At 39.3% G+C, this 14,855-nt stretch overlaps 1 protein-coding gene across 1 annotated transcript; it reads left to right on the top strand.

Moving 5' to 3' along the window:
* The first annotated feature begins 2,385 nt into the window (after window positions 1–2,385).
* On the top strand, window positions 2,386–3,131 carry LOC109554763 (olfactory receptor 13H1-like). The gene is given in 2 exon segments (XM_019955401.2): window positions 2,386–2,653; window positions 2,656–3,131. Coding segments are annotated over 2 exon segments (744 nt in total).
* Window positions 3,132–14,855: the final 11,724 nt, after the last annotated feature.

Raw genomic sequence — 14,855 nt, forward strand, 5'->3', positions numbered from 1 at the left:
AACAGTGCAAGAGACGTGGGTTAGATCCCTGAGTCAGGAAGATCCCCTGGAGAAGGAAATGGCTACCCACTCTAGTATTCTTGCCTGGCACACCCCATGGACAGAGGAGCCTGGCGGGCTACAGTCCATCAGGTCACAAAGAGTCAAACAGGACTGATGTGACTGACCGTGCACTCCATGCAAAGGGCAAATTATAGAGCTAAAAAAGTATCATTTCTGAGCTATTAATAAAGCTGAATACTATGAGGGACTTCCCAGTGGTCCAGTGGTTAAGACTCTATGTTTCCCTTGCAGGGGGAATGCATTTGATCCCTGGCTGGGGAACTAACATCCCACATGTTGCAGGGTGTGGCCAAAAGTTAAAAAAAAAAAAAAAGAAAGACTGAATACTATGATATATTAACTGTTTATCATCATAGCTGTTTACCGTCAAATCAAACATTTATTTTCTTCAGCCAGTTCAAAGTAGTTTCAGTCAAATCAATTTCATGACATTTGGTAAGACAGAAGACCAAGTAACTGGCTTTGGTTCATTCAACAAACATACATTGAACCCATATTTTGTGTAAGATAGTGAGAATAAAGCAGTACATAGAAGAGTCAGGGGCTTGTTCTTTCTAGTGCTATAGTAAGAGAGCAAAAATTAAATAATCACACAACTATATAAACACAAACTATGATAAAAGCCATATAGGAAAAGTTCTGAGTACTATGAACAATTTTAACAAAGAGATCTGATTTAAATTACTGGGGTTTGGGATGGCTTTTCGAATGAACTTTCTTTTGGACTGAGATATTAATAGTAAGAGGGCTTCTCAGGTGGCACTAGTGGTAAAGTACATGCCTGCCAATGCAGGAGACATCAGAGATGCGGTCTTGACCCCTGAGTTGGGAAGATTGCCTGGAAGAGGGCTCAGCAACCCATTCCAGTATTCTTGCCTGTAGAATGCCATGGACAGAGGAGCCTGGCGAGCTACACTCCATAGTTGCAAAGAGTCACACACAACTGAAGTGACTTAGCATGCACACACACATTAATAGTAAGAATGACTAGCAATTCACCAAACAAAGAAGGTAGGAAGAATATTTCTAGCAGAAAGAACACAATGTGCAAAAGTCCTAAGGTGGGAACAAGCTTAGATTCTTCATAAAGATAATATGACTAAAATAAAGTCAGCATGAGAAGAGACAGCACAAGGTAAGGATTCATGATCATTTAGAATCTTGTGGGTCATGGTAAGTAGGTTAGATTACATTCCAATTGTAATTAAAAGCCCTTCAAGTGGCTTTTTAGCATGGGAAGGTCATAATTATGTATGTTTGTAAAAAGTCTCTGGCAGTTATGTATAGACTAGACTATAGGGAGGTAAGAATGGAAGAAGGGAGATACATTAAGCAGCTCATGTATCATTAAGCAGTCCAGATGTGAGATGATGAAGTAGCTGTGGATATGGAGATTTGTAGGCAGATTTGAATGAACCCATAGTACTTAGTGATTGATTTGATGTACATGTTAAGGAAGAAATGAGAGTGAACTGGGCATATATTTTATATCATGAATATGAACCAGCTAATGACAAATCTGTGACTAATATTCAGAGCAGGAAAAAACAGTTAGTAATTCTGTGATTCAGGGATCTGATTATGTTTAAGCAGTAAATTAGCACATTTTCTTTAAGGGGGAGTGTTCAAAGCATGTTCAGGTGGAGTCCAACCTCCCTCATTTTATATAGGAAGGAAATAAAACTTACAATGGATTGTGCTACTTTGTAAATTAATCTTGTGCTGTGTATGAATGCTTTATCTTCCAAAATAGAACATAAACTTACAAACAACATCACTTATTTGGTAGATATTCTCCTTCTCCTAATAGCACCTGATACGCTGCTGAGGGGGCTTCCCCGGTGGCTCAGTGGTAAAGAATCAGCCTGCAATGCAAGAGACACAAGAGATGCAGGTTTGATCCCTGGGTCAGGAAGATCCCATGGAGGAGGGCATGGCAACCCACTCCAGTATTCTTGTCCAGAGAATCCCATGGATAGAGGAGCCTGGTGGGCTATAGTCCATAGGGTCACAAAGAGTAGGACAGGACTAAAGTGACTGAGCACGCACGCATGCATGTTACTGAGGATACAGCAAATAATCAATGTCTCCCAAAATAAAATGATTTCAGTTTCTTCTACCTCAGCAAATAGAACAAAATGGATATTCCAGTTTCTGATAATGCCAGCGGGGTGACAGAGTTCATCCTCGTGCGTTTGTTGAATCATCCAAAAGACCAGATTGCCTTTTTCTGCACCATGGTAGCAGTCTATCTGATCACATTAGTGGGTAACAGTCCTATCATTGTCTTGGTTAGAAGTAGATAGACAGCTTCACACCCCTATGTATTTTTCCTTAAGCAACTTGTCCTTCCTTGATATCTGCTACTCTAGCAATTCAGTACCTTTCAGTGCTTTAAGAAACTACCCCACCATTTCCTATACTAGCTGTTATGCTCAGATGGTCATTTCTCTTTTTCTGGGGATGACAGAGTGCCTCCTCCTTGCTGTCATGGCTTATGACAGATTTATTGCAATCTCAAATCCCCTGCATTACACTATCATTATGAATAACCAGGTCTGCATACAGTTGGCTGTGGTGACCTGAGCTAGTGCTTCCTTTTAGCAGAAATACCAATCACTGCAATTCTGGCCCATTTTTGTGGACACAATCTCATCAAACATTTTACCTGTGAGACACAGGCCTTTTTGAAGCTCATCTGCTTAGAAACTCCAGTTAGACTTATTCTGGGTCTGGTCATTGGTATATTCACACTGCCCCTGCCCTTCACCTTCATCCTCATCTCCTATACTTGCATTGTGGTTGCCATGCTGAAGATCCGTTCTGCAGAGGCCAGGCTCAAGGCTTTCTCCACCTGTGGATCCCATCCACCTGTGGTCAACATATTTTATGGGACAGCCATCTACATGTACCTGAAACCTCAGTCAAGGCAGTACCAGGACCAGGATAAAGTCATCTCGGCAATTTGTGGTAATGTAACCCCTATGCCGAACCCTCTCATTTATATTTTGAGGAACAAGGATGTGAAAGATGCCCTAAGAAAAATAATTAAGAGGCAAGAATTCTAAACAGGGTGTGAATAGCCCACAGAGGCTCATCTAACCAACAGCTTGACATTGACTTATAAAATTAACGAGGCCTAAATACTAAACAATGTTTTAGTAAGGTAATTAGTTCAAATGTGTTTTTTTTTTTTTTTCTATTTCCAACAGGCATGTGATAAAGAACTTACTCCCACTGAGAAAAACATGTTAAACATTTACAATGCTGTCCATTTAAGTAATAAATTATACAGGACAATCTTGTGGGAGCATTTATAAAACAAAATAATAATTAGCACATTTGAATCCTGAGTAGCTTGATTTTGTTTTACTAAATGAGAAACTTCAATATTCTAGATTCTCTTTTATAGATGATAAAGAGCAAAGCTATAACATGGACAATTCTTATCTCAATACATTTTGAATGAAGTATATTATGACCCAGGCTTAGGAGTGATGAGTGTGAGTGGGTAGAGAGAGGAAATACACTCAATTTCTATATAAGACTTCCACATGAAAAGTCCTCTGCTGAAGCAAAGAGCCCTTCAAGACTATATACATACTGAGGGCCACAACTGACGACTCTATGAAACCTACACTTGCCTGTCTTGATCCATAGATAGGGCTGCATTCTCTCTGCAAATATACCTTACTTCTGGATAATTTCATACCACTTCCAAAGTTGTTGATCTCACATAGAGCAAATTGAGAAATACAGGAGGAACTCCTTTTAAAAAAATGAGCTGTATCTTTTGATTATAAAAAGTATAATGTTCATTTTTTAAAAAAATACATTGAGGGGAGTAGGGAAAAAATAAAACATCTCCTATAATTCCAACACTCAATGAGGCTGGCATAGGTGTTAGAATCCAAAAGACATGTATTCAAGTCTGCCACTCAAAGTTTTATGGGATTAAGTTAGTTACTTTTCATCTCTAAGCTTCAATTTTCTCATCTATAAAATGGGGATAATAAGAGTGCCTACCTCACAAACTTGTTTTGAGAATTAAATAAGATAATGCATGTCAAGCTTCTGGCACATGGTGGACACAGAAGACACATTAGTCAAAAGTGGGGGCGGAATCTGTCAATTAACTAACACAAAGCCATTTTTGAGTGTTTGCTTGCTTATGTCTGTATAAATAACGACTATATTGTTTTTAAAATAATTCACGAAAATAGGATAGATTGAAAATATGTTCCCACTGTGTTCTTAATTTGAATTTATCTTATTAAAAATATGTTTCTCATGTTCATTGGCCATTTGTATTTCAATAGTTAGGGTCTTTACTGTTGGTTCAAAATAACAATAAAAAAGTCCAATTTGGGGAACAAAATGCTGCACTCAGTAACATATGACTAACAAAAAAACCCCAAATTCGTTTCAACATTGATTGACTCCACCATTGTTTCCAGATACATCTTAACAGGCAGATCCCCAGTTTGAGCCATTTTATTTCACCATGGTAAGCACCCCTGCAATTAACGCCTAACTGACCAACAACAGAAGCTGATAGGAGACTATTGTAAATGAAAATGAAAATAATAAAACTATGGGAAGGCGGGAGGAGAAGGGGACAACAGAGCATGAGATGGTTGGATGGCATCACCAACTCTATGGACATGAGTCTGAGTAAACTCCGGGGGGAGTTGGTGATGGACAGGGAGGCCTGGCATGCTGCAGTCTACAGGGTTGCAAAGAGATGGACACGACCGAGCGACTGAACTGAACTGATGGGAATTCCAGTAGAAAACTCTTTAGAAAGAGAACCTATGGTGTTATGCAAATTTTGTTGTAACATTACCATTTTAACCTTGAACAAATTCTTCTGTAAGTTTTATTTCTGGTGTTTCTAAAACTTCTCATTTAACCTAAAGCACCCCTGAAACTAAAGGGAATGTACTAACTAACAAGACACAGTGAGCAGATAAATTCACACACTAGATGGGGGGGAACAAATGTGATTCTTCAAAAGGAAGGAAAAGCGGAATAAAACTGCAAAACTGCAAACATAATACTTACTGGAGTTTGATCATTTCATTAGGGACTAAGAAGAGGTAGAATAGAATAAGCAGTGAGATGTGCCTTTTGCTGACAGAAAGGAATTTATTGGGGAGAGGCAAGGAGTTTTTTTGCAACAACAGAAAATTAGCTAAAGTAATGTCTCCCCTTTTGATTACCTCAGGAAGAAGTTAGACAGGGTTTTCTCTAGAGAGAGAAATATGTTACATCTCACTTTCACGCATTGGAGAAGGAAATGGCAACCCACTCCAGCGTTCTTGCCTGGAGAATCCCAGGAACGGGGGAGCCTAGTGGGCTGCCGTCTATCGGGTCGCACAGAGTCGGCCACGACTGAAGTGACTTAGCAGCAGCAGCAGCAGCAGCAGAAGTAGAGAACGAGCTGCAGGAAGACTTCAGACATGAAGTCAAGACTGGATGATGGAAAGTGTAAGAGATTATATGAACCACTAATCAGCTAGAGATATGTGCATAAGGTGTTTTATGTTAAATGTTTATTGTGAGAGTTGTTTCTTAAAACCCTCCTTGTATTGCTAAGTAAACAAGTTAGAATTATAATACAGGCAATAATTTGGAACTACCTATGCCCTGGGAAACTTGTTTAAATTTCTTAACTCTGCCAAACAGCACTTATGACTTGCAGCTGATAATGGGCAACTCTGCCTCCCTGTACACCATCTCCTCATAAGGTGTGCCAAAATCACAAGGTGACATCTTAAAAGGTTGAACTGACCCTGAAAAATCAGCATCACTGAGAAAAGAGCTTTGTGCTGTGTACTGGCAGAAGCAGAGTGAAGAAAATGCACTTGAGAGCCATAATAACAAGTTTTCCTGTAAGTGTTTAAAAGAATTAACCCTACCATAATTCAGTCTTAGGCCAAAGAACAGGGAGAGAACACAGCCCCGCCCATCAACATAAAAATGGATTAAAGATTTACTGAGCACTGCCCCACCCATCAGAACAAGACCCAGATTCCCCCACAGCCAGTTCCTCCCACCAGGAAGCTTCCACAAGCCTCTTACCCTTATCCATCAGAGGGCAGACAGAATGAAAATCACAGTCACAGAAAACTAAACAAAGAGATCACATGACTCACAGCCTTGTCTAACTCAATGAAACTATGAGCCATGCCCTGTAGGGCCACCCAAGATGGATGGGTCATAGTGGAGAGTTCTGACAAAACGTGGTCCACTGGAGAAGGGAATGGCAAACCACTTCAGTATTCTTACCTTAAGACCCCAATCAGTTGAGTTCAGTTCAGTCGCTCAGTCGTGTCCAACTCTTTGCAACCCCATGAGTCGCCTCCCTGTCCATCACCAACTCCAGGAGTTCACCCAAACTCATGTGCATCAAGTCAGTGATGCCATCCAGCCATCTCATCCTCTGTCATCCCTTTCTCCTCCTGCCCCCATTCCTCCCAGCATCAGGGTCATTTCCAATGAGTCAACTCTTCACATGAGATGGCCAAACTACTGGAGTTTTAGCCTGAACATCAGTCCTTCCAGTGAACACCGAGGACTGGTCTCCTTTAGGATGGACTTGTTGGATCTCCTTGCAGTCCAAGGGACTCACAAGAGTCTTCTCCAGCACCACAGTTCAAAAGCATCAATTCTTCGGTGCTCAGTTTTCTTCACAGTCCAAATCTCACATCCATACATGGCCACTGGAAAAACCATAGCCTTGACTAGACGGACATTTGTTGGCAAAGTAATATCTCTGCTTTTTAATATGGTGTCTAGCTTGGTCATAACTTTCCTTCCAAGGAGTAAGCATCTTTTAATTTCATGGCTGCAGTCACCATCTGCAGTGATTTTGGAGCCCCCCAAAAATAAAGTCTGACACTGTTTCCACTGTTTCCCTATCTATTTCCCATGAAGTGATGGGACCAGATTCCACGACCTTCGTTTTCTGAATGTTGAGCTTTAAGCCAACTTTTTCACTCTCCTCTTTCACTTTCATCAAGAGGCTTTTTAGTTCCTCTTCCCTTTCTGCCATAAGGGTGGTGTCATCTGCATATCTGAGGTTATTGATATTTCTCCCAGCAATCTTGATTCCAGCTTGTGCTTCTTCCAGCCCATCATTTCTCAGGATGTACTCTGCATATAAGTTAAATAATCAGGGTGACAATACACAGCCTTGACATACACCTTTTCCTATTTGGAACCAGTCTGTTGTTCCATGTCCAGTTCTAACTGTTGCTTCCTGACCTGCATATAGGTTTCTCAAGAGGCAGGTCAGGTGGTCTGGTATTCCCATCTCCTTCAGAATTTTCCACAGTTTATTGTGATCCACACAGTCAAAGGCTTTGGCATAGTCAATAAAGTAGAAACAGATGTTTTTCTGGAACTCTCATGCTTTTTCAGTGATCCAGCAGATGTTGGCAATTTGATCTCTGGTTCCTCTGCCTTTTCAAAAACCAGCTTGAACATCTGGAAGTTCATGGTTCATGTATTGCTGAAGCCTGGCTGGGAGAATTTTGAGCATTACTTTCCTAGCGTGTGAGATGAGTGCAATTGTGCAGTAGCTTGAGCATTTTTTTGGCATTGTCTTTCTTTGGGATTGGAATGAAAACTGACCTTTTCCAGTCCTCTGGCCACTCCTGAGTTTTCAAAATTTGCTGGCATATTGAGTGCAGCACTTTCACAGAATCATCTTTTAGGATTTGAAATTGCTCAGCTGGAATTCCATCACCTCCACTGGCTTTGTTCATAGTGATGTTTTCTAAGCCCCATTTGACTTGGCACTCCAGGATGTCTGGCTCTAGGTGAGTGATCAGACCATCGTGGTTGTCTGAGTCATTAAGATCTTTTTTGTATAGTTCTTCCATGTAGTCTTTCAATTCTTCTTAATATCTTCTACTTCTGTTAGGTCCATACCATTTGTCCTTTATTGAGCCCATCTTTGCATGAAATATTCCCTTGGTATCTCTAATTTTCTTGAAGAGATCTCTAGTTTTTCCATTCTGTTGTTTTCCTCTGTTTCTTTGCATTGATTGCTGAGGAAGGCTTTCTTATCTCTCCTTGCTATTCTTTGGAACTCTGCATTCAAATAGGAATATCTTTCTTTTTCTCCTTTGCTTTTCTTTTTTTTTTTTAATTGTATTTTATTTTTAAACTTTATAGTATTGTATTAGTTTTGCCAAATATTGAAATGAATCCGCCACAGGTATACCCACGTTCCCCATCCTGAACCCATTTCCCTCCTCCCTCCCCTACCCTCCCTCTGGGTCGTCCCAGTGCACCAGCCCCAAGCATCCAGTACCATGCATGGAACCTGGACTGGCGACTCGTTTCATACATGATATTATACATGTTTCAATGCTATTCTCCCAAATCTCCCCACCCTCTCCCTCTCCCACAGAGTCCATAAGACTGATCTATACATCGGTGTCTCTTTTGCTGTCTCGTACACAGGGTTATTGTTACCATCTTTCTAAATTCCATATATATGCGTTAGTATACTGTATTGGTGTTTTTCTTTCTGGCTTACTTCACTCTGTATAATAGGTTCCAGTTTCATCCATCTCATTAGAACTGATTCAAATGTATTCTTTTTAATGGCTGAGTAATACTCCATTGTGTATATGTACCATAGCTTTCTTATCCATTCATCTGCTGATGGGCATCTAGGTTGCTTCCATGTCCTGGCTATTATAAACAGTGCTGCGATGAACATTGGGGTACACGTGTCTCTTTCCCTTCTGGTTTCCTCAGTGTGTATGCCCAGCAGTGGGATTGCTGGATCATAAGGCAGTTCTATTTCCAGTTTTTTAAGGAATCTCCACACTGTTCTCCATAGTGGCTGTACTAGTTTGCATTCCCACCAACAGTGTAAGAGGGTTCCCTTTTCTCCACACCCTCTCCAACATTTATTATTTGTAGACTTTTGGATCGCAGCCATTCTGACTGGTGTGAAATGGTACCTCATAGTGGTCTTGATTTGCATTTCTCTGATAATGAGTGATGTTGAGCATCTTTTCATGTGTTTGTTAGCCATCTGTATGTCTTCTTTGGAGAAATGTCTATTTAGTTCTTTGGCCCATTTTTTGATTGGGTCATTTATTTTTCTGGAGTTGAGCTGTAGGAGTTGCTTGTATATTTTTGAGATTAGTTGTTTGTCAGTTGCTTCATTTGCTATTATTTTCTCCCATTCTGAAGGCTGCCTTTTCACCTTGCTAATAGTTTCCTTTGTTGTGCAGAAGCTTTTAAGTTTAATTAGGTCCCATTTGTTTATTTTTGCTTTTATTTCCAATATTCTGGGAGGTGGGTCATAGAGGATCCTGCTGTGATGTATGTCAGAGAGTGTTTTGCCTATGTTCTCCTCTAGGAGTTTTATAGTTTCTGGTCTTACATTTAGATCTTTAATCCATTTTGAGTTTATTTTTGTGTAAGGTGTTAGAAAGTGTTCTAGTTTCATTCTTTTACAAGTGGTTGACCAGTTTTCCCAGCACCACTTGTTAAAGAGATTGTCTTTAATCCATTGTATATTCTTGCCTCCTTTGTCAAAGATAAGGTGTCCATAGGTGCTTGGATTTATCTCTGGGCTTTCTATTTTGTTCCATTGATCTATATTTCTGTCTTTGTGCCAGTACCATACTGTGTTGATGACTGTGGCTTTGTAATAGAGCCTGAAGTCAGGTAGGTTGATTCCTCCAGTTCCATTCTTCTTTCTCAAGATTGCTTTGGCTATTCGAGGTTTTTTGTATTTCCATACAAATTGTGAAATTATTTGTTCTAGCTCTGTGAAGAATACCGTTGGTAGCTTGATAGGGATTGCATTGAATCTATAAATTGCTTTGGGTAGTATACTCATTTTCACTATATTGATTCTTCCGATCCATGAACATGGTATATTTCTCCATCTATTAGTGTCCTCTTTGATTTCTTTCACCAGTGTTTTATAGTTTTCTATATATAGGTCTTTAGTTTCTTTAGGTAGATATATTCCTAAGTATTTTATTCTTTCCATTGCAATGGTGAATGGAATTGTTTCCTTAATTTCTCTTTCAGTTTTCTCATTATTAGTGTATAGGAATGCAAGGGATTTCTGTGTGTTGATTTTATATCCTGCAACTTTAATATAATCATTGATTAGTTCTAGTAATTTTCTGGTGGAGTCTTTAGGGTTTTCTATGTAGAGGATCATGTCATCTGCGAACAGTGAGAGTTTTACTTCTTCTTTTCCAATTTGGATTCCTTTTATTTCTTTTTCTGCTCTGATTGCTGTGGCCAAAACTTCCAAAACTATGTTGAACAGTAGTGGTGAAAGTGGGCACCCTTGTCTTGTTCCTGACTTTAGAGGAAATGCTTTCAATTTTTCACCATTGAGGATAATGTTTGCTGTGGGTTTGTCATATATAGCTTTTATTATGTTGAGGTATGTTCCTTCTATTCCTGCTTTCTGGAGAGTTCTTACCATAAGTGGATGTTGAATTTTGTCAAAGGCTTTCTCTGCATCTATTGAGATAATCATATGGTTTTTGTTTTTCAATTTGTTAATGTGGTGTATAACATTGATTGATTTGCGGATATTGAAGAATCCTTGCATCCCTGGGATAAAGCCCACTTGGTCATGGTGTATGATCTTTTTAATGTATTGTTGGATTCTGATTGCTAGAAGTTTGTTAAGGATTTTTGCATCTATGTTCATCAGTGATATTGGCCTGTAGTTTTCTTTTTTTGTGGGATCTTTTTCAGGTTTTGGTATTAGGGTGATGGTGGCCTCATAGAATGAGTTTGGAAGTTTACCTTCCTCTGCAATTTTCTGGAAGAGTTTGAGCAGGATAGGTGTTAGCTCTTCTCTAAATTTTTGGTAGAATTCAGCTGTGAAGCCATCTGGACCTGGGCTTTTGTTTGCTGGAAGATTTTTGATTACAGTTTCAATTTCCGTGCTTGTGATGGGTCTGTTAAGATTTTCTATTTCTTCCTGGTCCAGTTTTGGAAAGTTGTACTTTTCTAAGAATTTGTCCATTTCTTCCACGTTGTCCATTTTATTGGCATATAATTGTTGATAATAGTCTCTTATGATCCTTTGTATTTCTCTGTTGTCTGTTGTGATCTCTCCATTTTCATTTCTAATTTTATTGATTTGATTTTTCTCCCTTTGTTTCTTGATGAGTCTGGCTAATGGTTTGTCAATTTTATTTATCCTTTCAAAGAACCAGCTTTTGGCTTTGTTGATTTTTGCTATGGTCTCTTTTGTTTCTTTTGCATTTATTTCTGCCCTAATTTTTAAGATTTCTTTCCTTCTACTAACCCTAGGATTCTTCATTTCTTCCTTTTCTAGTTGCTTTAGGTTGTAGGGTTAGGTTATTTATTTGACTTTTTTCTTGTTTCTTGAGGTATGCCTGTATTGCTATGAACTTTCCCCTTAGGACTGCTTTTAAAGTGTCCCACAGGTTTTGAGTTGTTGTGTTTTCATTTTCATTAGTTTCTATGCAAATTTTGATTTCTTTTTTGATTTCTTCTGTGATTTGTTGGTTATTCAGCAGTGTGTTGTTCAGCCTCCATATGTTGGAATTTTTAATAGTTTTTCTCCTGTAATTGAGATCTAATCTTACTGCATTGTGGTCAGAAAAGATGCTTGGAATGATTTCTATTTTTTTGAATTTACCAAGGCTAGGTTTATGGCCCAGGATGTGATCTATCCTGGAGAAGGTTCCATGTGCGCTTGAGAAAAAGGTGAAATTCATTGTTTTGGGATGAAATGTCCTATAGATATCAATTAGGTCTAACTGGTCTATTGTATCATTTAACGTTTGTGTTTCCTTGTTAATTTTCTGTTTAGTTGATCTATCCAAAGGTGTGAGTGGGGTATTAAAGTCTCCCACTATTATTGTGTTATTGTTAATTTCTCCTTTCATACTTGTTAGCATTTGTCTTACATATTGCGGTGCTCCCGTGTTGGGTGCATATATATTTATAATTGTTATATCTTCTTCTTGGATTGATCCTTTGATCATTAGGTAGTGACCATCTTTGTCTCTTTTCACAGCCTTTGTTTTAAAGTCTATTTTATCTGATATAAGTATTGCTACTCCTGCTTTCTTTTGGTCCCTATTTGCATGGAAAATCTTTTTCCAGCCCTTCACTTTTAGTCTGTATGTGTCCCCTGTTTTGAGGTGGGTCTCTTGTAGACAACATATGTAGGGGTCTTGTTTTTGTATCCATTCAGCCAGTCTTTGTCTTTTGGTTGGGGCATTCAATCCATTTACATTTAAGGTAATTACTGATAAGTATGATCCCGTTGCCATTTACTTTATTGATTTGGGTTCGAGTTTATACACTGTTTTTGTGTTTCCTGTCTAGAGAATATCCTTTAGTATTTGTTGGAGAGCTGGTTTGGTGGTGCTGAATTCTCTCAGTTTTTGCTTGTCTGAGAAGCTTTTGATTTCTCCTTCATATTTGAATGAGATCCTTGCTGGGTACAATAATCTGGGCTGTATGTTATTTTCTCTCATCACTTTAAGTATGTCTTGCCATTCCCTCCTGGCTTGAAGAGTTTCTATTGAAAGATCAGCTGTTATCCTTATGGGAATTCCCTTGTGTGTTATTTGTTGTTTTTCCCTTGCTGCTTTTACTATTTGTTCTTTGTGTTTGATCTTTGTTAATTTGATTAATATGTGTCTTGGGGTGTTTCGCCTTGGGTTTATCCTGTTTGGGACTCTCTGGGTTTCTTGGACTTGGGTGATTATTTCCTTCCCCATTTTAGGGAAGTTTTCAACTATTATCTCCTCAAGTATTTTCTCATGGTCTTTCTTTTTGTCTTCTTCTTCTGGGACCCCTATGATTCGAATGTTGTAGCGTTTAATATTGTCCTGGAGGTCTCTGAGATTGTCCTCATTTCTTTTAATTCGTTTTTCTTTTATCCTCTCTGATTCATTTATTTCTACCATTCTATCTTCTAATTCATTAATCCTATCTTCTGCCTCTGTTATTCTACTATTTGTTGCCTCCAGAGTGTTTTTAATTTCATTTATTGCATTATTCATTTTATATTGACTCTCTTTTATTTCTTCTAGGTCCTTGTTAAACCTTTCTTGCATCTTCTTAATCTTTGTCTCCAATCTATTTATCTGTGATTCCATTTTGATTTCAAGATTTTGGATCAATTTCACTATCATTATTCGGAATTCTTTATCAGGTAGATTCCCTATCTCTTCCTCTTTTGTTTGGTTTGGTGGGCTTTTATCCTGTTCCTTTATCTGCTGGGTATTCCTCTGTCTCTTCATCTTGTTTAAATTGCTGAGTTTGGGGTATCCTTTCTGTATTCTGGCAGTTTGTGGAGTTCTCTTTATTGTGGCGTTTCCTCGCTCTGTGCGGGTTTGTACAGGTGGCTTGTCAAGGTTTCTTGGTTAGGGAAGCTTGTGTCGGTGTTCTGGTGAGTGGAGCTGTATTTCTTCTCTCTCCTTTCGAAGACTTGGGTTGCTTTTCTGGGTGCCTGATGTCCTCTGCCGGCTTTCAGAAGTTGTTTTGTGGAATTTACTCGGCGTTTAAATGTTCTTTTGATGAATTTGTGGGGGAGAAAGTGTTCTCCCCATCCTACTCATCCGCCATCTTAGCTCCTCCTCTTGTCTGCAGAGCTGAGAACACTGAAATCTGTCCCCCTCTGTGATTCTCCACTTTCATTATCAACTTCTTTTTCAGTGTCTTGATATCGATCCCAGTTAGAGACTATCTTCCTTTTAGAATAATTTCCCTGTTCTTCATTCTCTTCTCCATAGGTTTCTGCATCGCTGTCATCTTCAATCGGTTCGCTGGTCCTGGCGCCCCAGCCTCCCGGCTCCCGACTGCCGCCTCGCGGGGCGCCTCCTCCTCTCCTTTGCTTTTCACTTCTCTTCTCTTCACAGCCATCTGTAAGACCTCCTCAGACAGCCATTTTGCTTTTTTGCATTTCTTTTTCTTGGGGACGGTCTTGATCCCTTTCTCCTGTACAATGTCATGAACCTCTGTCCATAGTTCATCAGGCACTCTGTCTATCAGATCTAGTCCCTTAAATCTATTTCTCTGTATAGATTTATAGATTATACTTATAGATTATACTTCCACTGTATAATCATAAGGGATTTGATTTAGGTCATATCTGAATGGTCTAGTGGTTCTCCCCACTTTCCTCAATTTAAGTCTGAATTTGGCAATAAGGAGTTCATCATCTGAGCCACAGTCTGCACCTGGTCTTGTTTTTGCTGACTGGATGGAGCTTCTCCATCTTTGGCTGCAAAGGATATAATCAATCTGATTTCAGTGTTGACCATCTGGTGATGTCCATGTGTAGAGTCTTCCCTTGTGTTGTTGGAAGAGGGTGTTTGCTATGACCAGTGCATTCTTTTGGAAAACTCTATTAGCCTTTACCCTGCTTCATTCCGTATTCCAAGGCCAAATTTGCCTGTTACTCCAGGTGTTTCTTGACTTCCTACTTTTGCATTCCAGTCCCCTATGAATAGTATTAAGAACCCCATGAATAGTATTAAAAGGCAAAAAGATAGGGCACTGAAAGATGAACTCCCCATGTCAGTAGGTGCCCAATATGCTACTGGAGAAGAGTGGAGAAATAACTCCAGAATTAAGAGATGAAGCCAAAGCAAAAACAACACCCAGCTCTGGATGTAACTGGTGATGGAAGTAAGTCCAATGCTATAAAGAAGAATATTGCATAAGAACATGGAATGTTAGGTCCATGAATCAAGGTAAATTTGAAGTGGTCAAACAGGAGATGGCAAGACTGAACAACA

Source organism: Bos indicus, chromosome X, assembly GCF_029378745.1.
Source record: "Bos indicus isolate NIAB-ARS_2022 breed Sahiwal x Tharparkar chromosome X, NIAB-ARS_B.indTharparkar_mat_pri_1.0, whole genome shotgun sequence".
NCBI classification, from domain to species: domain Eukaryota; kingdom Metazoa; phylum Chordata; class Mammalia; order Artiodactyla; family Bovidae; genus Bos; species Bos indicus.